The sequence below is a fragment of the Elgaria multicarinata genome, chromosome 9 (assembly GCF_023053635.1).
Source record: "Elgaria multicarinata webbii isolate HBS135686 ecotype San Diego chromosome 9, rElgMul1.1.pri, whole genome shotgun sequence".
Classification (NCBI taxonomy): domain Eukaryota; kingdom Metazoa; phylum Chordata; class Lepidosauria; order Squamata; family Anguidae; genus Elgaria; species Elgaria multicarinata.
Genome location: NC_086179.1, coordinates 19,584,190 through 19,610,387, shown reverse-complemented (window position 1 = coordinate 19,610,387; position 26,198 = coordinate 19,584,190). Strand labels below are relative to the sequence as shown.

At 39.3% G+C, this 26,198-nt stretch overlaps 1 protein-coding gene across 6 annotated transcripts in view; it reads left to right on the top strand.

Moving 5' to 3' along the window:
* The window catches only part of CACNA1C (calcium voltage-gated channel subunit alpha1 C), a 609,442-nt gene that overhangs the window by 545,618 nt on the left and 37,626 nt on the right, over positions 1-26,198 (top strand). For all 6 annotated transcript variants that reach the window (XM_063134894.1, XM_063134895.1, XM_063134893.1 and 3 more), the window contains 6 exons: positions 8,238-8,270; positions 12,388-12,516; positions 15,294-15,359; positions 18,833-18,924; positions 19,276-19,444; positions 25,338-25,465. In XM_063134894.1, the coding sequence (XP_062990964.1) occupies positions 8,238-8,270; positions 12,388-12,516; positions 15,294-15,359; positions 18,833-18,924; positions 19,276-19,444; positions 25,338-25,465 (617 nt within the window). The remainder of the gene's footprint in view (positions 1-8,237; positions 8,271-12,387; positions 12,517-15,293; positions 15,360-18,832; positions 18,925-19,275; positions 19,445-25,337; positions 25,466-26,198) is intronic.

Genomic DNA, 26,198 nt, shown 5'->3' with positions numbered 1-26,198 from the left:
AGGCAACCCGGAACTTGGGAGCTATGCTGAATGTGGAGTACTGAATTCTGTCTCCTATGTAGCTGAGGACACTACCTGGAACCCAATCTCTCAAGCCAAGTAAACATTAGAAAATTCATAATTGACTCTCCTTCCTAAGGGTATAAAAAACGCCTTGCCAGGTCAGATGAACAACCCATCTAGCTTAGTATGCTCTAACAGCAGCCAGCTGGATGTACCTAGGAAGCTCATAAAAAGGGTGTCATTGAAATAGCCATATCATTGTTTCTAGCATTGGCTAAAATCCTGAATACCAAGGCTCAGTTTTAATATCATAGCTAATTTCTCTCTGTCAAAAACTTTGGTCCATGCTGTGGTGATCTCTTGCCTTGATTATTGCAAACTTCTCTTTAGTCCTCCTTTGTCTCACCTTGGTATACTCCCATCAAACCAGTCCCATGCTCACCTTTATGCCTCAAATTGACTCCCAGAATGCTGCTGTGAGATACTTCCTTTATTTCCTTCAGATCCATACTCCAGCTCACATTTTCCTCAAACTCTTTGGAACAACCCCCTAGAACCAATACCCTACTGTAACTAAGGAAAAATATATGTAATTGACATAATGGCAAATTCTTTCCTTGTTCACCTCACCTCTGTTTATCTCCCCTTTCCCTTGGAGTTTTTTAGAATGTAACATATTATGATTATAATAGCAGCTATGGATAGACCTATCCTCATTAATTTGTCTAATCCTCTTTAGATGCTATAAGGACAAGAGGCCATCATCACATATTGTAGTTTTAAAAAATCCATAAATTAATTTCATGTTGTGTGACAACACACTGTCTTCTGTCTGTTTTTCACCTATTGTCAGTTAATTGCACTGGATGACTCTGAATTCTACTAATTTAAGAGGAAGAGAGAAAACTTTCTCATCACTCATTCTACACCGTTCATAATTTAGGGAACCTCTATCATATTCCCCTACCACACTTAGATACATTTATTGAAATGAAGTGACTAGCACACAGTATTCTGAAGCGGATATACAGGAAGTTTCTATAATGTTATTGTGATTTCTTGCTGTTTCTTAGTAAGTCCTAATGTTGAATTTTCTTTAAGTGAGCCTTCCACTATGCCCCAAGGGATCTTTTCACCTCTCAGCGTTTGAGCAGTGTTCAATATTAGCACTTTCATTCTTCATAAACGGTTTGGTTTAGTGAGTTCCATTACTGTATTTTTACATAGCATGACAAGATGTTCCACTCATCTTGCCATGCTATGCAGATACTGCACTCAAGGAGATGCCCAACATTTTATGAATAATTATCAGATAAGTGAAGAACAGTTGACTTAAACTCTTAAACAAGGGAAGACAGAAGTTAGGGGGGAAAGAATATAAATTGTTTCAATAAGCTTAATTAATGCACCACTCTTCCCATCACAACATATGCTTGACAACATATTGATGCAGGGAGAGAAGGGAAACCCCATGAGGGAGTGAAAAAACAAGCCAAAGGCAGGGGTAGAAGCAAGAATAATCTTGCAAAATGTTTATATAGAAAAGGGTTTAATGAAGGATGCCTATGCGTTTTGGACAAAAAACATCCTTCCTAAAGGCTTACCTGAAAACAAAAAAATCTTTTGTAACAAAAAAATTACAATAGAAAACACTTTCCAAGCAACTATGCCTTGAAATACATAATATCATAATAGAAACCGTTTAAAATGATAAGTATAAAGAGACATACATATTAAAAACAAAAAGTTAAAATATATCATTATTCAGCCTGTAAATGTGACTATACGAAGTACAACAAACAGCGAAGAATCATCTATGTTACACAAATAACATTCAAGTACTTACTCAACAAGGTTTTTGCAGTTGTCTGCTCAATGAAATCATAGGTTTGACTGGATAACTAGGGATATTGCTGGTTCACCACTATGACTTACCAAGATGTTTTGATTATTAGGATCAAGATTATTAGGATCAAGTCTTTTCCAGCTGAAAAGCAGGGTAAAAATGTTTTATATAAGTATATTACAGATAGATTTGAGTATACTTCTATACCAAAATCTGGATGTTTGACTAGTCTGAAGGAATCTTAATTCTTCAGACCAGTTTGATTCACAAGTCACATCACAGCTATAAGCGTCAAAAAGCCACTTATTTGGCAAGTGCTTAAGATTTTTAGACAAAAAGCCAAAACTGCAATCAACTTGTTATAGACAGGAACATAGTGTGTCAGAAAACACTGTCTGATAACATGGTTCAAAAACTTTTGTTTCTTAGAGAGCTGTGAGCTCAATTATCCTACAGCATCTTGTCTTATTGCCTCTATCTAATAAGAATTATGAATACATTCTGAAAACTAAGAATCGCATATATTTAGCTCCCCATTTTTCTATAATTTCCCCCTGAAATTAAATTAAGAATTGAGCTCTCAACTATATAAAATATTGATCTTCCATAACCCAATCAATATGTAATACTGTGTGGAGTCATTTGCATAAACAGACTTTCATTATAATTACTTCAGAACTTGGAATGGTAAGATTATAGTCTGTAAATATGTGCTATTGAAATAAAGGTTGTATATAAGAATAATGCTAATGTTGCAATCATGCTAATTGCAGCAACTTCTAAAACTTACCAAAATCCATAAAAATGAGCATAAAATGGATGGCTTAAAGCCACATTGAGTATATAAACTACCTTACATGTTATTAAACATACTAAAATAGTGTGAGAATGTCTACATGGAGAGAATGTTTCTTTTCTAGGTATATATATAGAATCCACATATACTGTATCTACCTGGATAAGGAACTACACATGAAAAAGGTGCTTAGCATGCAGTCCTTGACAGCTACAAAGTCTCATCTAGTAAGCTGCTACATGTGCATAGTCCTGGTTAGAGAATCAGTGCCAATCATTTGTTCAAAAGGCAGAAAATGAGAATGAGGCACTGGATTCAGTCCTTTTCTCTGTGAGCAGATGAACAAGGCCATTAGTAATGATCCTGTCAGGGCTATTGCAGGCAAAATCTGAATGTTTGTGTCACCTGATACATACTACATAGCATGCTGTAACTGAAAAGTAATTTGTATTGACAAAAAGAGTTGCATTACGCATTATTACTTCTGACAGAAATAACACTTTTACTTAGTGTAAACATAACCGCACAGGAATCACTTCTGCCACAAGGCAAATCTACATGACACATGTTGCCTGCTGAAATGTTAGTTTCATTCACACTGCAATAGGAACATTTGATCCAGGTGTGTTTACTATCTCTCAACTTTCACACAATTTTTTTGTTTGTGGAGATTGTCTCACTCTACTGCTCTCTTATCTTCTCTCTTAACTGCAGGAACATATTTGTACATATTTTCTTCTTACCAGTCCAATGATCTTGTCTAATAGTGCAAATATATACTATTTACACAGAGAATTGACAACATGCTTCTGGTGTGTCTTCCTCTTGATGTTATAATATATAAGGGACTTATTGCTCAAGGGCCAGCTCCACAGTTAAGTGGGACAGTTGTCTTGGTGGCATGGTTAAAAGAAAACTAAATGACAGATCTTGAAGGATTAGAACCACACAAGAATCTGATTCAGCTTTGGAACTCATGTCATGACTGGTATTCCTGCAGCTGGTTTGCCCATACAGATAACTTGTTTCTTACATGGACTGTTGCATGAGGAACATAATCTAGGACGCTGTGGTGCCTCTTCTGTGATTAGAAAATGACGTGAGCCAAAATCATCTGTGAGTCTCCTCTTCCCACCATATATATTACGTTATATGGCTCACAGAATAGCACCTGCACTGTCTATTAGAGGCACAATCAGAACTCCATAGATAAGGCAATACAAGGGTAAAGGTTCAAGACATGGATCTAAACTAGCTTCAGGAAGACTCTGAATTTCCTATGCTTAGAGTTTAAGAATGAAAATCTGCAAGATGTGGCATACTGGAGGACTCCACAAAGAAGCAATCCAGATATCCATTCTGAAAAAAGACTGAAACCTGGATAGGGAACAGCCAAGGAGACAAAGGTGATCTCTGATACCTGGAACAAAGTATTTGGATACCTGGATACAAAGAGCAAGATATCTTGAGGTGAACACCAATTCCATCTGATGAGAAGTTGTCTTCCAATCTCATCTAACAAATCATATGTCCAGTAACAATCAATAAAATAACACAGGATATGGCAATTCCCAGTAGCTGAGTTCCGGGCAAAATTCAATCCTGATTTAATTCAAATCAGGACACTTACCTCAGGCTATCATCAGGCATGTTGTTGTGGATTTTTTATGCTGGACTGAGGCTTGCTGTACATCAACTCTCAAAAAAAGATTAATTACTACTCAAAGCAAGGAAAATACAGCTTGCTAAAATTGCAGAACTAATACTTTAAGCCATCAGCTATTTGATTTCTCCACTGATGTCACCATTGAGTGTATAAGGGAGCTAATTTCATTTTGCAAAAAAAGTGCATTTATATGTGATTTATGCATTGGTTCATAAGTTGTATTTATTTACTGTCTATGTGCCTGGGTGACTCCACTATGCCTGAAAACATAGCTAAGATGCTACCTTTTCCATAGCTGTTACATTCCCAGTGTTCCACAAAGCACCATTGTAAGTAAGAGGGCTAGTAATAGTACTTCAGTCCAGTCCATTCTTAAAGACATTTTATGATATTCACTGTCTGCTCCACTGGATATTGACCAATTTGGAATGTATAGGCTTCAGTCAAGCCCAAGTCTTCAAACAGTGATATTATATCTTGAGAACTGAAATCCATATAATGCATTGGCAACAGCAACAGTGGTGCAGAACACTAAGTGAGCATAGCTTCTCATTTTTAAAAGATAATATTAATGCAATGAGCTTTTGCAATTCACATCCAGAAGAAAACACAATAATCTACAACTGGTGAAGATTACCATGCTTGACAAATGGATCTCTTAAGGTCAGACCCTCACACAAGTTGTAGTCCTTGAATGCTGGATGTTCTGGAGTTCTTCCATAGACATTTCTCATATGCAGTTGAACTGATTGATCTCTGCCACAGACAAGGATACTGAGCAGCATGAAATATGGGGCTCATCTTTTACACAAATCCCAATGTCTTCAAATGAAGGTATTTTCTCTTAGAAGCCTAGATTTCAACAAAGCTCTCATAGTAGAGATGCACCATGTGCATCCTTTCAAAACATATGAATTATTTCATTACTGTATTAGTACTATGAAATACTTGGCAATGTTTACAAATCTTTTGTGTAGAAAGTACAATGCACTCTACTTTACCAAATACACTAGCACACATTCATTATGTCCACTATAAAAATGGGCTACTGCAATTTTCAGGCATTACTTTTCCCTACTCACGTTTCAAAAGAAAAAACAACACACTGCACATTTTTTTACTCACTGAATTTGAGAGGAATTCATTTATGATTTTTCAGACATTATGAAGATGTGTTTGATGGGCAGATTTGGACTCCCTTTCCTACATGTTTATTTATTTAAGCATTTTTATGCCGCCATTCAGCCAAAAAAGGCTCTCATGGTGGCTTATAAAAGTATTTCTTGACAGTCCCTGCCCACAGGCTTACAATCTAAAAGATGTGACACAAAAGGAAAGGGGATTGGGAGGGAGGAGGAGGGGTAAAGTTAACTTACTATTACAAATAAAACAGCATATATCACAATGCCATAACAAAAACTCTCATCCTTACAAAGCACAGCTCAATTCTTTAAATTTAATGCAGCCGTTAAATAACTTATTTCAATCACTGTTTGAGATAATAGTAGAAGAAGCTTGCAGGCCAGATAAGGAACCATGATGGATACATCTGGCCCATGGGCCAGAGGTTCCCCATTTGTGCTGTATACCATCTGAGATAGTCACCATCTCAAAAAAGATGTCATGGAGAAAGGGAAGATGCAAATATATATATATATATATATATATATATATATATATATATATATATAAAACACACACACACACACACACACACACACAAAAATGAAAAAGTGGATATCTTTTTAAATAGACAAACTGATGGGGTATAAATCTAACAATGTCCAATAGCCATGATAATTACTTCAGAGGAAATATACCTCTGATTGCCAGATGCTGAAGGCAAGTAAAAGATGGTTACCAACATCACGCCCTGCTTGAGAACATCTGACTGGCCACTGTTGGAGACATAGTGCTGGAAGGGTAGACTTTTTATCTGATCCAGGAAAGCAATTCTTAAAGTTTTACAAAGAAATAATATTGGAAGGTGCAATTAAATGTAAGCTAAATAGCTACCAATTTATAAAGTGACACAATCAACTGTCCATAGTAGACATGTATGATATAGCTGGAGAGTACATTCCATCATTTTACTTATTAATCTTAGAAAGTAGAAAAATATAGAATGTAGCCATACGATACATGTGAAACATTTTTAAAATAAATGTGCAATCATGTATATGTCTCCTCAGAAGTAAGCTTCAATAAGTTTAATAGGACTCCATGTAGGTATGTATAGGATTGCAGCCAATGTTAGATAAAATATTAGTAATAGTTATCAAAGTTATTGAAGACACAAGAAATATCAGATGGAGGAAAAGGTAAGGAAAAACAGACTTATATCAATATTGTACTCATCAAAACCTTTTGCTAAAATCATGACAAGCTGCTAGGAACAGAGTCCGAAGAAACGAAGATTCTTGTTATTAGATTAGGCCAATTATTTGATATTGAGTATCCTTATCCCTTTTCCAAAAAGCACCAAGAAACTGCTTATAAGCTGTTTTAATTTTCCATATAGCATTGGATGTTTTGGGCAACCAAAACTACGAGGTATATTTAAAATAGCAGTACAAACAAGTTTAACAATCTCCCAAGTTTCCCCCTTAGTGTGATCACCCTGCAAGAGTTTCGGAATGAACTCAACAGCAACATAAGGAACAATGCACTTACAAGTATATGGCCTTTGTTTCAATGCAATTAGGAAAAATGGACTGAAAAATGGTTTTACATGCCTGGTTAAAACACAGGTTATGTCATCTCTAACAACAGGGTGCTATAAATATCATTCATTGTTTTCCTGTTTGCATTACTTCGTTAAAGTAATGGGGATCAGGTTAGTAGGTAGCATGATACCATTATTTTTGTTCTTCCCAACACATGTCTGCACAGGGTTTGCATCCCATTCCGAATAAAACAGCTGCTATATATATAAGTTCATACTTTCAATTTAGCTTTGACTCATGGTGCAGCCAGACCTATAAAAGCAATTGTTAAAATTTCTGTCTACATGCTTCTAGAGAAGAGCAGGGGCTAATAGCATATATAAAATTTTAGATTTAGTTCTTAGCATCTCCAGTTGAATTTTCAATAAGTATTAGTCTGTGAAAGACTTGGCTGTGGCCCAGAGCAGAAAGAACTGGGTGGATTAGGTTGGCATTAGTCAGTTTAAGGCAGTTCTGTCTAGTACTCTGGTCCTTAAATCTTATACAACCATTTCTCTAGGAGTCTCTTTTGCTCCTTCCAGTGTGTACTAAAATACTAATTAACTCTTTTTTTTAGTACTGGAATTCCTAGCACTGAAAATGGGTCCAGATATTAGTAAAAAAAAAAGTTATTATCTTAGCAGTGGCATACTGAGACGAAGAATGGATTAGATAAGGAGAGGTCCTCTCCTTCCAGATTCTACATGCAATTTATTGTAGTTGCACTCCTAAAACCAATTACTTTAGAGTAATGTCATTAATGCCACGGAGACTATTCCAAGTAAATGGTTCCAGGCTTCCCAACTAAAGGAGCACATTTGAGAAAATAGGTATAAGAAACAAACTGGGAACTCCCAGATCTCTTTTCAGCAGATGACAAGTTGTCTATACATCTATAAGACAGTGGATCAAAATTCATACCCACCAGAAGTCTATGTATAATCGTGCATTCTGCTGTATTCAGCAGGAGGACTCATCTCTTTCACCATGGCTGAATTTGATCCATTGCATTCTAGAGAATCAGTAATGTATTTTCTATTGTGTAGTCATTATTATTATTATTATTATTATATTATTATTATTATTATTCTCCTCCTCCTCCTCCTCCTCCTCCTCCCTTGCTGTGGTGTGTTGTTGTTCCTGTGTTGTCCAAGACATAGCCTACTGGGCCTCTTCGCTAGATACTTATTACAGCTTATCTCTGTCTGCCTTTCTTTAAAGCCAGCTGAACATACTCAATGCTCTTCCTCTATGGTAAGATCTAACAGAACCCCCTTCCAGCTTCTTCTGTGACACACTTCTTAACCTCCTAATACACTCCTTATTCTCGCTACACCCTGATCACCTAGGTTTCTGTCTCCAAGCCTAGCCTAGATATCTCTGCATGACGCCACCATGTTGTGTATCCGTTTGTTGAGTCTGGTGTTCACATGAGCTGTTGATTATGCTGCACATGATCTGTATTTCTTGTGCATCCTTGAGCTTTCCTTTGGTCAAGTTAACTGTTGTCCTATCCTCTAATGAATTACTACTAAGAGAGAACTGGAATCCTTTTAAATTTCTTGTTTGTTCAAGTAATGAGCACTTGAAGCAATTGGATTGGCTTGCAAAATGAATTCAAACTATAAACAAGGTCTATTTTCATATATATTTTCCGTAAGAAACTTAACCATAGAGTAAAGAACCCATAAACACCAACAAAATTATGAGAATGGTGGCAATTTCTAGGCAATTGTGGCTCTCTAAATAGGTTCCAGGTGATGAACCCTACATTTCTCCCTTCAGGGCTGGATAGCTCCTTCTGCCCAGGCTGGCACTCACTCAGCAGCAACCTCACTACTCTGACTGCTCCTTGAGCACTATTGCAGTCCCATCTGCCAGGGCCAGGATTAATGTAGTCATCCCGCACTGAGCCTGGCTACTGGCTGGCCCTTGCTTTTATTCATGTTGCCATTATGGCTGTCACCCATGTCTGCCTTCCAGAAAATATTGATTATAGGCAAGTGGAGCTTATCACACATTATATTTTAGGTCATAATAATTCTGTGGACTGAGCTTAATATTAACTAGAAGCTGCTATGTTATTTTCTTTTATCCTACCGTAAGTTCACAATGGATGCATGTAAGTGGTAATAATTCTGTAGATGCAGCAACATAGGCTCTACAGTTTTCTACATTACTGAATATGACATGATGCATGCAATATTCCATCATTTCACTCATGATAGTTAGGGAGTAACTATCATCACTCCACTGAATTCAGTAATGTTACAGTGGCATTTTCCCTCCTCAGTCTTGGTTCCACACTGGACCATGGGGTTACTTCATTAATTCAGTAAAATGTGGCCTCCAATTTTTTAATTCTTCAAACTGGATATGGTGAACAAAATGAGTTATCAGTGTTGTCTATGGCACTAGATATATCACAACATTCACTTGGGATTTCTTCTGAATTGTCTGCCCTCCAACAAGCATTCCCTTCCCTGCTTGCTGTAACACAAGTGTTTTCATGCAGAATCTACTACAGAACATATTTAAATGATCAGAGCCCACCACTAAATTCTGCAAGTTTACTGAAAACAAATGCATTGTACAAAAAATAAGGCCTAATCCAGTGAAATAGAGGCAAAACATGGATTATGGGTATAGCATCTTAACACTGCCCTCTTTTTTAAAAAAAAATGAAAGGTATGTATTTATGTGTCAGAAAAGCTTATTTTGAGCTCCTAACAAGAAATCAAAGATTCTGTTCTCTCCTGGTATATGTAGTGGTGAGTAGCTCAGATTGGGGTATATGTGTGTGTTGGGGGGTGGGGTGATCTGCACTGTTTCCTGGTCATGTATTTCTTCATTATTTAGCCTCAAACTCTTGGCTTTGCAGCAATGGAAGTAGAAAGGGCACAGTAAGAAGGAAAAGTTTTATTTCCTCCCATGACATCAGCCTATGTTTCCAAAGGACATCTAGTAGAAGAACAGAACAGTATTTTAGGGCAATAGAAACCTGGCTCCTTTGTTGGTCTACTTTTGCATGTCTTGGTAACTTTATTGCCCAGTATCCTTACAAGCAGCTTGCTTGGCAGAGAGTCTTCGCACACAAGGCAAGGCAAACAAGCTGATCCTACTCAGTTCAGAAACTCTTGTCCTGGCATAAGTGCAGCGCTAGGAATGTTCAAACTAGTCACAGGCTCCATAGGGAATTGGATGGGGGAGGCAAAACTAAGGAACAAGGCAGGAGCTATGAGAGCAGTAGAACCCAGATGGTGTTGGGTGGGGGAGACTAAACTCTAGGGACTATAAAACCGTAGCAGGCAGGCCAAAATAACTGTTTTATCAGGACAATGCACAGGCTGTGGGAAATACCCAGGGGTCATGAGAAACATAACTAAGGACAGTGAGAACAAATGAGCATGTAGTGCAAAGCTACAGAAAAAACATAAGAAGTGGTGGGACTGTTAGATCCTGGATCCTTCCAGCCTGTCTTAGGTTTTGCAGCACAGGCCTCATTGAATGGGAACCACCATCCAAAAGCAAACTTTGGAACTGTTGATGTTCCTTAGTTTATCATTGACAGAGTTTAACTAAAGCTTATAGAGGCTTTACAGTGAATATTTTTCATGCAGAAGCAAACATCCATGGAACACATGAAATTTTATTTTCCTCCCCCAGTATAATTTATGCATCTACTCTTTTGGGTATTTCTCCAGAGAAAATAAATTTTCTTAACATTGACCACTAAGTCCTCCTCCACAACTTACACTGTGTGCTTCTTGCTATTTTGCTGCTGCTTACAGCTGAAGATTGCTGTCTCGTTTGGTTGGCTACTTTCTCCTACCATGTCTGCCATGGAGTGTCATTCACCAGTGAGACAAAGTGAAGCACATTGTTCTATAGATATTGCTTCTGCTGGACCTAAGCAGATGAGTTTCATTTAACTGCATGTTCAGCTTAAAGTTCCCAAAAACTTGGGGTTGCTTCACGAATATCCATTGGCGTGGGGAAAGGGAGTACCACTGAGCATGAAAAGGTTTTTTTCACAAACCTAAAAGGGCATATTTGAATGCTGGCCAAAAGAGTTTCTAGGAAGACCAGATTTCTGGAATGCTGGTCATTATTTTTCTTGTGGCTGAATAGAACATAAAATTTGTGAGGCGCAAAGGCCATGACTGTGTATACACGCATTTAAATCAATTAGCCAGCTGAATAAAAGTTGCACAAAAGTTCAACTGATGCACAGGACATGCACCTCATTGTGGGTTGTTTATGCATTCAACCCAGATCATCAAAGTAGCAGACTGTTGCAGTCTCAACAGCAATCATGCCACTAGGTGACAATGGTCTGTTTTGCACATAATGCTAACCAATGGTATGGTTACTGAATTCTGGGTTGTTGTGATATGTGAACACAGCTGCACTAAAAACATGATTTGTTAAACACAAACAGCCCAGAAAGAGCACTCATGGTTTGTTGTTGGGTTATGAACCCTGAGTTATTTAAATCATGGGTTGTAGTTACACATAAACTCAGAACCATGGGTTATTTATGGGTTGTTTTGTAACGCTACAAAGGTATCTTGCAAGACTGGTTTAAAAATGCAGCTGCTCTATATGCCAGTAGTACAGCACCATAAAAGCATTTGGGATACAGGGAGGAAGCATGTGGTGGAGGAAAACAACCCAGGAATTGAAAAAAAATTGTTTGTTCTATTGTCTGCCAGACAAGCCCTGGGTAGGGCAACAAACTATGGGTTAAATAAACAATGGGTTAGTGTTACAGGCGAACCAGACCAGTGTCTGTGCAGGGTCCTCCTATACTGTACTAGGTTTGCTATTAGTGGCTTGAAATGCCTCCTTTTTCCACAACATGTCCAAGTAGTAGTAAGAAGATACGAGCAAGGTTCAGACAAAATGGAATTGTTGCTGTAAACCCCCATACCAGTCTAAAACTCTATTCACAACTGTTTGGCCTAGTTTCTCATTCCAAGTAATTCTAAACCAAAATTGTGTCCTTTTGCCTCTAGTTAATTTCAGTTATGATTTCTCAGGAATAGGAGAAATAGTGTTTCACACTACCAGCAAGACCATTAAATATTTGTTATTAAAATTAGGGAAACAGATCTTTGACAGTGCCTCTGAAGAACCAAACAGAACTGCTGAGGAAGGGAAAAATAGGTGAAATACATTGATCTAATAGACAGTCAGTTTAGTTCTATATTCATCTATCTGAACTTCAGGGGCTAGTGGAAGATTAGAGATATGGAAGGCAGGGGAACAGTGCAGTGAGCTCTTCCTGTGAAGTAGCGTTTTCTGTGGCCCAGGTCTCTGTTCATCATCTGCTGTTGTAACTACTGCCCTCTGTGCCAATGGGTTCCAGAACGCAGAGGAAAACTCTCGCATCTCAATCACCTTTTTCCGACTCTTCCGTGTGATGCGTCTGGTGAAGCTCTTGAGCCGAGGGGAGGGCATCCGTACGCTCCTGTGGACCTTCATCAAGTCCTTCCAGGTATTCCTTCATTCCTCTTTATATGGCTTTGTCTTGGGACAATGGTAATGCTTCCATCACCTCTTCTCCTTGCTTTGGTGCTACACATTTATATAGGAATCTGCAATGGTCCCTGAATGGGTCACACTCTGGAGAGTTGATTTCCATAAAAAGGTATCCCAGGGTTAGAGTGGATGGGATAAGGCAGGGTGGAGTAGAAGATTTCAAAACCTGAATGATCAGTAAACAGCAGTTTTTGTTTGTCTCTTTGTTTGTTAGAATACACTAAGTGATTTTTAACATTTACACACTCCCCTCAATGTGGAATTTTAAGTTAATATTAGATTCTGAATTGGGATAATTGGATCCCACTCTGATAAATATGTTAAAATAAAAACAGTAATTTATAAGGTATTTCATAGTAATCTAAGCTTTGTAATAAAATAAAAGTGATGTACTCTTCCCTGCCCCAGTCAGATCACCTTGCTTATGATCAGCTTGCTTATCTTCTGGCACTAGGGAATCATGCATCTATGGCCACTACTAGGAATTAGATTCTGTCCAGAAATGGCAAAAGCCATAGCCATATCCTCAAGCTGACATGAATGAGTTATGGATACCAGTGCTAAATCCATGTCAAAGGCCATAAGACCATCTAAGACCATACTATACAGCCTGAGCAGAAATGGCCCAGGCATGACAAACAGCCCAAGCACCAAAGGTTCAATTGCTCTTTTGAAATAATACAATTGTTTTAAAGTTAGCAAGCTGACATCCCCCAAGTCCTGAAAAGAGGTCCCAATAAAAGCCTGTTCTTCAGTTCAGATCAGACTTGCCTCTTTCCCAACATATTAAATCTCTGTATCTCTCCTTCCCTTTCCATTATTATTACCCCTGCATCTCTCATTGAGTCCTTAATGCTACCCTCTATGATTCTTTATTATATATCATACTTCTTCATTATTCTGTACGTGTGCGCATGTGTGTGTGAGCACATGCATGACCATGTACAAAATTGTAAAGGAGTATTATGCCTGTGAGCGGAAAGCCAGCTGTCAATGAAAATAGAAATCCACCCTTAGATGCGATCCAGACAGTCATAGCAAAAGTGTTATGATTTTCGTAGACAGTAAGTAATAAGAAAATAGTGGAACTTGATCATTGAAGTAGATCAAAAAAGTGATAGAATATGTCATTGTGATTTGAGCAAGCTATATTTTTCCAGCATGTTCAAACATATTGATCACAGAGTCCATCATTCATTGGACTACTTCAGACAACACAATTCCACTCTGTGACATCCCATGCACATTGATGGCACTAAATAAGCAATAAATTAATAACATTTGTTTATCCCAAATCATCACTTATTGAAAGAATTAAGACACCCTATTTCTCCTCATAGTTTTATTGTTGGCCTTGTTTCAAAATGCTTTGTCTCCATATCCCTCCATCTTTATTTATTTATTTATTTATTATATTTTTTCACGCCCAATAACAAACATTCTCTGTGCAGATCACATGACACTAAAAATTAGAAAAGCAACTAAAATGCCTAGGAAAAGAGGAATGTCTTCACCTGCCATTGAAAAGATGGGCTTCAAGCAATCATCCTTGAGGAGGTTATCTCATATGTGAGGCACCACAATTGAGAAGGCCCTCTCCCTTGCAGCCACCTGATTAATCTCATCTGGCAATTATTATGTCTCCCTAATTTTAAAACTTTTGACCCTAAATCCTACTAATAAACTAATGTTAGGAATTAGTTGCCTTTTTAGTAGCCAATCAAAACAATGGCAGGCACATTTAACTTTTAAGTAGGAGAGAGGTTGTGATATAACAGGTCATTGCACTCAAAAATGCTGAAATTCAAAGAATAACACTGAAATTTATATTTGAATGCATTAAGAAGGGCAGAGATAAGCAGCTACTGGGAATTATCTGATGTTTGCTTACATACAACCAAAGCAATTTCACAACATTGTCCACTATGAGGGCCATTTCACACATTGCTTTTTTGGCTACAAATATTAATATTAATGTCAGAAAAACAAACATGCAAAGAAAGAATTAATGATGACATAATTGAAACAGTATGGTTTTGTGTGATAAGAGCAGGGCTGGTGTGGCAAAAAAAGAAAGAAGAAAAGATGGACCAGTAGAGGCATCTAGTGGGAAAATGAATACATTACATCAATTCCTTCCTTGTTCTCATAGTAAATGCAGAGTTATACATGTAGTTAAAAAAAAAAGTGCAGAAGTGAATCCATGTTTCTGCTTTTTGGCATATTGTCATGTTCAAAAAAAGGAACATACACATAATATCTGGGCTATGGAAGACGCTAGATTACATCTCCCTCTCGAGCGGGGATCATCATCATCACCATCACCATTTACATCCTGCCTTGACTCCAAAGAATGGAAGGCAGTGTTAATGGTTCTCTCCCGACCATATTTATCCTTAAAATCCTATGTGGTATGCTAGAATGAGAAATCATGTCTAACACAAGTTTACCCAGGGAGCTTCATAGCTGGGTGGGAATTTGAACCAGGCTCTCCCCAGTCCTAGTCCAATACTCTAAAGAATGTGCAAGTTCTTTTTTTGGATGTGACAACATGTGAATGAAAACTCAAGTATAAATGTTTTCACATGTGTTTTGTTGCACAATGAATAGGGCTCTGTCTCTTCCCCTCAGGTTGTTTCAGTAACATCAGGACTGTGGGAATAGCCCAAGTTCCAACAAGTCAAGTGGTCTTATTAAGTTATATACCATGATCTGTTTTTGGTTTTCCTTCAGGCTCTCCCCTATGTGGCTCTTTTAATAGTGATGCTGTTTTTTATCTACGCTGTGATTGGGATGCAGGTAGGTGACTTCCCAAGATTAATGTTTTTTCATCCAAACATATGTATGAGGGTCTATAGAAACTAGTAGGAAAAGAAACTCCTTGACATGATGTTTTTAAAAGTTACAGAAAAATAAAGTGAGTTTGTATTAAAAAATGATATATTGAAACAGTTGTGCCAATAGGGATGTACTGAGTTCACAAAGTAGCATTTTTAATCTATTTACCTAGTAAATCAGTGTGTCCTAGTTTCCAATAGCTATGGCACACTTTTTCACTGAATAAAATTTGGACACATACTTCACCCTGACACCTGAAAAGGTTCAGTTTTAGAATATACAATAATAATTCCCTGCTTTAGAGAAGTTGCTTGTTCAAGATGAAATGTGAGGAGAACCTCTCTAAGGCAGGTAAGTCTTAATCTTGCATACTCTAATAGTAAATGTTAACAAGTTTAAGAATGAAGAGTCTATCCAGTTTTAATTCAGAAAAAAACGTTTGTCATGACTATCAGAGATTCATGCAGAGATGCAAGGCAGGCCCAACTGAGGTTGGGTAATTCTCTGCATCAGGAATGTGTCTCTGCATCAGGAATGATTGAATGACCCAGGCAGCCTACTGGCCACTCATGTATATGAGAAAAAGAAAAGGTGTGTACTCAAGGGCAGCATCAAGACAGGGATAAACTTGGCACTCATTTTGCACTTTCTCCAATGGTCTTGTTTATTTGAGCCCTTGCCCCATGGAACTTAATGTGAGCCATTGTCAACTAAAAAAACATTCCTATTGGTATTCTTTGATCATACCATAATGTGATGCTTATGTGTATGAGAGGCAGAATTCAGAGTTCCCTTTTATATACGTGATAGGCAGAAATGCACTTGATTCATATACAGTATACAACTATCATTTTTCCCCCTGATGGATCTTAAGTTTTAGAAAAACAATGTAATACAAAATATTAAAGGTTGGAGCTGGGGCTTGGTTTTGGGTTTTTTAGGTGTATCTTAGTCATATCCAAAGTTCTTGCCTCAATCCATGTTTCCTATTTATCAAAATGAAGAAATTATTAGGAAAGGATCAAGCAATTTTCCTTCATATTAGGAGCCAAATATTTTTATTACATCATCTCTACTGCTTTTTTCTCCAAAGTTCCATCTCCTAAGCCTCTCAACTGTTGATGGGCATATAGGGTTTCGCTAAATATGAGGTATCCCTCACAATGAAGGAAATTTCAGAGATATGTTTGAACCTACTTGATGCAGGATTTTCTTTTTAAAAAATATACCCTTGCCACTGAGTCATTCATTTTGGATATATCAGAACTGACAATGACATAAGAGTTTTCCAGTTAAAGAAGAAGAATCCATCTTAACTGTCTCCTCTGATATAAAGTATCAGTGTTTAAGCTTCACCAACTTATTTGACCAAGTAGAAAAATACAAATTGATGATGATGAATGAAGCTGCTCATCTGAAGGTTCAACATGTGTGCTTAGAGAAGGAATCTCCTTTTGTGCCTCTTCTTCCTGCTTTCTATATACTGTGATTTGCAGATGAGTAAGATAAGATGCTGATTTTAGCCTAACCATTGCCCATAATTTTGTCTGTTATGTGGTGAATTTAAAAGAATAAAAGAAATCTCTCCATGTGGAAACATTGCCTCATAGTCTTACTTTCTGAGATGAAAAGTATGGCCTGCCTCTGTGTACTTAATCTGTCCTCCTGCAAGGGTAACTCCCAGCGCCCCCTCAGAACAGCTGTGACTGTCATTATTAACTAATAAGTGGAGGAGTCTGATCCTGGAGAATTCCAGAGGGCTCTTAAGGCAACAAACTTTGGAGAACTTCCTTGTGAAAGCTATTTTCCTGCTCTGATGATGAATTTTACTTCTTTCATTTTAAAAAGCATGGTATAATAAATAAATAAATAAATAAATAAATAAATAAATAAATAAATAAAATAATTAGTTTCCACATCGAAAGAAGATAGTAGCAACCAAAGCAACACGTATAGAGGTCAGCCAGAGATTCAACATGAAGTCAGAAAATATCTTACACAAGACACAGAGAATTGCCACCCCATTGGCACATCTGATGACAACTAATGGCTAACCTTGAATTGGAAAGCAAATTATCCCCTTTTATTTCTTTGAAAAGTAGTGCAAGGTTGCAAAGAAGAACCAAAGTCTTGCTGCAGTTCATAACCAACTCCTCTTTGAACAAGGAGTAACTTGTCCTCCTTCAAGATCTCTAGAGTACTGTAAATATTCACACTTTATACAGGACGCAGGGCTTTGGATTTATGTATTGTATAATAGCTATGCAAACATGAGGATCCCTGGAGCTGTAGTGGCATATTAGGGGTGTTGATTAAACACTACATTTCCCCTTCCATAATGCATCAATACAGCCTAAAATCTACGGACTTATAAATCCACTTTATATCTAAGTATGATGATTTACAGATTCCGAGTTCCATAAAACTTGCTCCTCTCTAAAGGAGTAGAGTCTAAGGGCATGTCTACACTGGGTGAAATCCTGGAGATCATCCCGGGATCGTCCCTGTGTGTCCACATGATGCACAGGGGATCTCAGGAGCAGGGAGGGAAGATCCCTGCATTTCCCTGGGATATTGGCATACCCTTTCTTTGTGGCTTTTCCCACGGTCCTGGGATGATCCCAAGGACTGTGGGTGGTGTGGCCGCCAACCCCGGCTTCTTCACTCTTCCGTAGCGGGGCCATCGGGAGTAGGGTGGGGAGTGGGGTTGGGGCGTCTTCTTTTTTGGACTTACTTTTGCGCTGGAGCACTGGTGTACTCCAGCTCATGTCTTTTTTTAAAAAAAAAAAAATGGCCGGCACGATGTCCTCCTTCCTCCCTGGATGTCATATCGCAAGATCCTCCCCCCTCCCTCCCAGAATGCAAGGAGGTGTAGACATGCCCTTAGTGTTTGTTACTGCTTAGATTATAATTAAAATACAGGAGTACTCTCAAAAATAAATTGCATGTCTGAAAACAAACCCAAAAATTAATCTGCAAAACTGATTCTGGAATACAAAAAGAAGTTCAGATCCCTTTTCTTACATTTTGCCATAGAATTAGTTATATCTGTCCTAGTTCTTAAACAACCAGAGAGCTCTTTAAGTTCAAATGTGAATAATTCATCTTCAAATGGCATTTTCTTTACAGCTGACAAAGGAAGGGAGAGAATTTCTTGGCAAATCTTTCCTAGCCTACCTAAACTCTTCTAGGATTGTATATATGACAGAAAGAATATCCCTGCTATTTCTTATATGCAGTACATGAGCTTGTACCCAGAATCAGTTATAGTAAAGTACTATATAGAGAGAATGTCAGTCAAATATATACACAATACTGAGGGAAGATGTGAGGCTGAGTATATTCAAATATGGAGGGTAGAGCTGTCTTCTATAAGAATATCAGTATGATAAGTGGCACGATGTACAATCTTACAAAATACTTCTTTCTACTAGGTGTTTGGTAAAATTGCTCTAAATGATACTACTGAAATCAATCGGAACAACAACTTTCAGACTTTCCCTCAGGCAGTGCTACTGCTTTTCAGGTGGGTCTTGCACTATGTATACCATATTGAATCATATCTTGGGAAAGTTATTTACTGTCTCTGTAATAGAAGTCACATTACATTTGCCCTGTGGTCCTACTGAATTTGATATCCTAATATCTAAGATCTGGTATTTCCAATATCTCATAAAATGCATCTGCTCAAAGTTCTTTGTCATGACTAGCTAACTGAAGAATTGGCTGGTGATCCACTAAGAATACTTTGGCTGCTTTTGAACTATGAGTTGCACTTTATATGGTGAAACAGATGTTATTGGCTGAGTTTTTAACTTTGGGTGTATTCACTGGTAATTATGAACCTTCTTCATCCCCACCAATCCACTTTTAACAGATGTGCTACTGGTGAAGCTTGGCAGGAAATCATGCTGGCATGCCTCCCAGATAAGAAGTGTGATCCCGAATCCTTGGAACCAAACAACTCTACCGAAGGCGAACATTCGTGTGGGAGCAGCTTTGCTGTCTTTTATTTCATCAGCTTCTACATGCTTTGTGCCTTCCTAGTGAGTAGCTATTGGTAGATTTTAAGTGTTGCACTTGTCTTAGGAAATAGGAAGCTGCCTTATACTAGGTGAAACAATGACTGTGTTCGGATGATACGATAACCCATGATGGGTTAATTAACCCACCATGGATTATCATGTTATCTGGTGGGAGTTTTTTAACCCACTATGGCTTATTTGGACAAAATAACTGATAACACACGGTCTGAAGAGTGGGTTATTTAACCCATCAGTGGGTTATTTAGACTCGCTACAGAACTGTGTGGCAAGAGTAGTCAAAAGAGCTGCTGCTCTGCTGTTTGCTGGCTTACTGATTAGAAACACTTTAAAGGGACCAAGCCAGCAGTGTAGAGGAGTCAGTCTATGAGGTTGGGTTCCAATCCTGCAAATTCCCAAGGTGTAGGCATCTCCCATTTTTGGGTGCACCTCAGATTTTCCCTGCTTTCAGTTAGCTCTCGGTTTTCATAGTGCATCAGGTGCCTCCTTAGTAGAGGAAACAGGGCATGAGGTTTTGTCCCGATTCTGCAAACCTCCAAGGTTTTCTAGGCATCTTCTCCTTTTGTGGGACCTTGGGATTTTTGCTCCTCTGGAATAAGTGTGCAGGGGCTTGGTGGTAGATCAGGTGTCTCCTGATTGGGAGAGGCTGTGTATGAAGTTTTCTCCCGATTCTGCAAGCCTCCAATGCTTCAGAGGTGAAACAGCACCACTGCTTGGATGAGAGGACTGCAGCAGGACAGAGGGGTGAGTCTAATTACATACAGTAGCTTAATAAGCTACCCACAGTAGCTTGTCTGATCATGCGGGGGATAACAGTAGTTTATTTTCAAAATAAGCTACTATGAGTAGCTTATTAACTCATCATGGCTTAAAGTGACATCTGAATGCAGCCAGTTTGTCATCTAGCTCAGTATTATCTACTCTTTCCATCACCACTTGGTCCTTTAAAAGAATTGGAGATGCCAGGGATTGAATGAGGTAACAAGTGGAGTACCGCATTTCTCACTCCTGGGCCCAGTGCTCTTCAACATTTTTATTAATAACTTGGACAAGGAGGTGCAGGGAATGCTTATCAAATTTTCAGATTACACAAAATTGGGTGGGATAGCTAATACCCTGGAAGACAGAAATAAACTTCAAAGTGATCTTGATAGGCTGGAGCGCTGGACTGAAAACAACAAAATGAAATTTAATGCAAAGTTTTACACCTAGGGGAAAAAAACCAAATGCACAGTTACAAGGCGGGGGATACTTGGCTCAGCAATACTATAAATGAGAAGGATCTTGGAATTGTTATAGATCACAAGCTGAATATGAGCCAACAGTGTGATGTGGCTGCAAAAAAATCCAATGCTATTTTGGGCTGCATTAATAGAAGTATAGTTTCCAAACCGTGCAAGGTACTGGTGCCCTTCTATTTGGCACTGGTTAGGCCTCATCTTGAGTAATGCATCCAGTTCTGGGCACCATAGTTCAAGAAGGATGCAAACAAGTTGGAGGGGGTTCATAGGAGAGCAACGAGGATGATCAGGGCCTGGAAATAAAGCCCAATGAGGAGAGACTGAAAGAAATGCAGGTTGCTTACCTGTAACCGTAATTCTTTGAGTGGTCATCTGTGCAGTCACACATATGAGCTCTGCGCCTGCACTCAGGAAACTTCTATAGGTGAGGTTGTTTTGGTGGGAACCCTCCCCTACCATCCTACTATGCATGCTCCAGTGGGTTCCTGCTCTCTTCTCAGTTCCTTGAGACCATAGTTGCCCTCAATACCAAGGGCTACAGATCCATAATCGTACCCAAAATTAAATAGAATTTTAATAAAGTCGAGCATGCACTCCAACCTCTGTTGGCACCATGCTGATTTATGGCGATGCTGAAGAGGGGACAATGGGTGGGTTGTGTGATTTCACAGATGACCACTCAAAGAACTACGGTTACAGGTAAGCAACCTGCATTTGTTCTTCATGGTTTCTGTGCATCACACATATGGGTGATTAACAAGCTAACTTACCAGAAGTGGGTAGGTTCACCGAGTAAATCACTGTAAGATTGCCGACAGCACTGCCCAATTGAAGTTGCAGTCTCACCTGGTTCTAATGTCCAACCTATAGTGGTTGACGAAAGTAGAGGCTTTAGACCAGGTAGCGCCTTTACACAAGTCTGGGATGGAAATCCCACGCCCAAACATGGTTGATATGGATAGCCATAAATGGAATGTGCCCTTATTGGGCTGGGGGGTTGTCTTTCCCTGCAATTTGATATGCCAACATTATAGTCTGCACAGGCCATGAGGCGAGCCACTAGATATCCTTTTTTACGTCCCCTATACCAGGCAAAGAGTTTGGGAGATTTTTGAAGTGACTGTGTCCTAGACTTATAAAAAGCCAATACTCTCCTGACATTCAGAGAATGTAACTTGGATCCAAGTGGATCTGAAGGAGATTGAAAAAAAGTTGGTAAGACAATTTCCTTGTTAACATGAAAATCAGACAATACTTCAGGAGGGAAAGACATATCCGGTCTTAAAACCACCTTGTCTCTGTAAAACTGAGTATATGGTGGGTCAATTCAGAGCGCACACAGTTCCAAGGCCCTTCTTGCTGATGAGATCACAACCAAAAAGGCATCCTTGAATGTCAACAGTCTCAAGTCGATAGTTGCCATGGGTTCGAAAGGCTTCGATATCAGTGCTATCAGCAACACTGATAAGCTCCATTGTGGAATTAGTGGTTGTACCGGGCAAACTAAGTTGTGTAGCCCTTTCAAGAACTTCTTTATCACAGGATGAGTAAAAACAGAGTATCCCTGAATCAGGTCATGTTTCACTGAAATTGCTGCCAGGTATACTCTGATTAAAGTAGGCTTTAGCCCTGAATCAAACAAAGAGTGAAGAAAATGCGGTACCCTATCAATCGCCCCCGTGAGTGGATCAAATCCTTGATCCTTCACAAAAAGATCCTCCCCTCATTTATTCTCATAGGAGGTGCAAGTGGACGGTTTCCTAGCCGCTTCCAAGACTTGCAAAATTCCCTGTGGGTGGTTCAAGTGTTCCCACCATGCCGGATTCTCCATGCTGTCAGTTGGAAAGTGCACAGGTCGGGGTGATATATTCTCACTCGATTCCTGGAAATGAGATCCGGTATTAAGAGTAGCCAATAAATTTCCCTCCTGGCAAGCCTGAGAAGTGGTGCTAACCACGCTTGTTTCAGCCACCAAGGAGCTATCAGGATTGCATCCACTCTGTCCCTCTTGAGTTTGGCCACAACATTTGTCAGTAACAGAAATGGGGGGAAGAAATAACAAAGGCCTTCTGACCATGGCCTCATAAAGGCGTCTCCTAGGGAGGAAACACCTACCCCTGCCCAGGAGCAGTACTTCCAGCATACTGCATTGCAATATGTGGCAAACAAGTCTATGATTGGCCTGCCCCAGAGGCTGAATAGACTCCACAGCATCTGAAGTGACATCTTCCATTTGCGAGTGTCGCAGAAACTGTGGGTGAGTTCACCTGCGAGGAGATTGTCTGTTTCTGCAATATACAGGGCTGACAAGAGTCCACTCGAAATCTCTATTGTAAGTTTGAGGAGTTGAGATGAGTGCATTTCCCCCTCCTTGTTTAAATACCATACTACCGTGCAATTGTCAGAGAGGACTTTAACATGGTGAATCGATCGATCTCGAACGATTGCAGAACTTTCTGTACTGTTAGTAATTCCAAAACACTGATGTTGAGAGTACTCTCTGCTGGACACTATAGTCCTTGCATAGTCAGCAAATTGTAATGAGCTCCGTAGCCTTTTGTTGATGCATCTGTTGTGATGATCCTTGTTGGCCCTAACTGTATGAATGGTAAGCCTCCTAGCAGGTTGTGCAATTTCAACCAACATCTCAGTGAGGTCTGAACATTTAGTGGTATGGATAAGTGTACCTGATGGGCATCCATGTTGTTATTGAACGAGTGCAGCAGGAACTGCTGCAAAGGCCTCATACGCAATTGCACCCACATGACTACATATACTGTCACAGCCATGAGACCGGGGAGTCTCTGAAGGGTGAATGCAGACGTTTGCTTGGTTCCCAAACTTCCAAGTGCTTGTAAATCTACACTTTCCACTAAATACAAACTAACCGTGTGTTTGAACACTAAGGGTATATACTTGATAAAATCATGGGAACTGTTAACATAATGAACTGCAGAAAATTCTTGTTTTCTAGACTTTCCCAGGGCCAAACTAGACATGATGTGGAAGGTCTGTGAACAAGATCTCCTCCTGTTTTAAAGTTAAAAGTGGTCTTGAGGGCTCCCAATTTAGATTGGAGCTGCAATGCAGGAGCGGGAGGGATTAAGCTTTCCTCCCACATAATTAAATCCTCCCCCACCAAAGTTGATATCTGCACTCTGTGAGGGGAAACTTACAGGTATCATACGTATCCCTATGTAGGGCAAATAACAGCTTGGAAAGGGTGATTTAAATCAGAAAATGGCATGGCCAATAGACTAAATCCCCCTTCCTCATCACCACAACTTTGATCCAAATCAACTTCCTTTTTCTGCAGGTGCAAGGAGTAGGGAGAACCTGTCCATGGATTTCCCACATACGAGGTGTTTGACTTTTCCATAGTAGGAAAATACAAAATATCTGTTCCCCACTCCCAGCAGAAGACCGTTGTTTTAGTTCTGTTACACATGTTCATCCAAGCATGAAGGGCATGGTCAAATCATGTAGCAGAAATGAAGCTCCTCTTTTTTAATATATGGAATTCATTTCAAATACTAATACTAATACTAATTTCTTACCCGCCTCCCCATTTTGATTGAAGTGGGGAACAACCGTAAATATAAAATACATAAAACTGAATTAAGAACATAATAAACATTGCTAAAACATTCTAAAAACATCCTAAAATTCCACTGGATAGGCCTGCTGGAAGGAAACAGTCTTGATAGCTTTTTTGAATGCTAATAGACTGTCAAGTTGATGAGTCTCCTCTGGCAGGCCATTCCGCAGTCTGGGAGCAGCAGAAGAGAAGGTCCTCTGGGTAACAGTTGTTAATCTAGTTTGTACTAGCTGAAGTAGATTCTTCCCAGAGGACCTGAGTGTGCAGGGCGGATTGTACGGGAGAAGGCAATGCTGAAGGTAGCCTGGACCCAAATCATGTAGGACTTTAAAGGTGATAACCAACACTTTATACTTCACCTGGAAACCAATTGGCAGCCAGTGAAGAGATTTTAAAACTGGTGTAATGTGGTCATTCCTAGGTGTACCATTGGCCAGCCTGGCTGCCATATTTTGAACTAGTTGAAGTTTCCAGAATAGGCACAAAGGTAGACCTATGTAGAGCGCATTGCAGAAGTTACTAGCGTGTGCACTACTGTCTTTAGGTCTTCCAACTCTAGGAAGGGGTGCAGCTGGCGTATCAACCGAAGCTGATGGTAGGCACTCCTGGCCATCACATCTATCTGGGCTGTCATTTGGACCGATGGATCCAGAAGCACCCCCAAGCTGTGAACGTAGTCTTTCAGGGGGAGTGTAACCCCATCCAGAACTGGTTGACAATCTAGGTTGTGGCTGCAAGCACCTCCATCTTGTCTGGATTCAGCTTCAGTTTGTTTTCCCTCATCCAGCCCATTACCACCTCTAAGTATTCATTCAGAGAATATGCAATATTCAGATTGCTCTAAAAGCACCTCTGTGTGATGTAACTGTTATTATGCGCACTATTGTCTATCCTTCAGATAACATTATGTAACATGTTTATAATATAATATATTGGTCCCTTTAAATTACACTGGGATCCTCGTATCTAGATCAAAGTGTAACTATTTTCACCTACGTTCCTTATTTGGGCATGAAATATTTTATCCAATTATTAATGTTCCTGTTTTTGTTTGCAGATCATTAATCTTTTTGTAGCTGTTATCATGGATAATTTTGATTACCTGACACGGGACTGGTCCATCCTGGGTCCTCATCATCTGGATGAATTTAAAAGGATCTGGGCAGAATATGATCCTGAAGCCAAGTACGTTCCCAGTAACATGTTTTAGAAGAATTGGACCGACTCTATCTGTTCTCCCCCGAAGTTTAGCATCCTGATATACTAATGCTGTAGTATAGCAACAGCAGCAGCAGCTTTTCAAGTGTCCAAAGCACTTCGTGGTTATTATCTAATAATAATCCTTGTAACAACGCTGCAAGGTAAATCAGGATTATTATCCCCCATATTACAGATGGGGGTACTGAAGCTGAAGGAGAGTGTTTGCACATTATATTAATTTTGACCAGAATACAGCTTAAGTAAATCTTGGTGAATGCTGAAATTGGAGAGCAGAAACTGAAGCTGCTGAACTTCCTTTTGTTCTAAAAATGTGGAAGTGTCTTTGATTTTGACCAGCATTTAAATTAATGTTCCACTAAGGGTGCAATCCTAGGGGGATGGCCATAATCTCTGAACTCGAAGGTTTATGGCCATCCAATGCAGAGCAGGAAGAGCAGTGGAGGCAATCTTTGCCTCTATGCTCCTTCCACTCTGCATTTCAGATGGACAGGCTCTTTCACCCATCTAGCTGAGGTGGAAAGGAGGGGGAGGGAAGGAATCTGGGGAGGTGGGAGGATTCCTCATAAGACAGCCTCCCCAGTCCTCTCCCCACCCCTTCATATTCCCTCTGAGGTTGCCCTTGCTACCTCAGAGAGAGGCCAGTGTGATTCTTTCCATGCTTACACTGAGGTTCTCCTCTTGCCAGCTGTCCCCAACC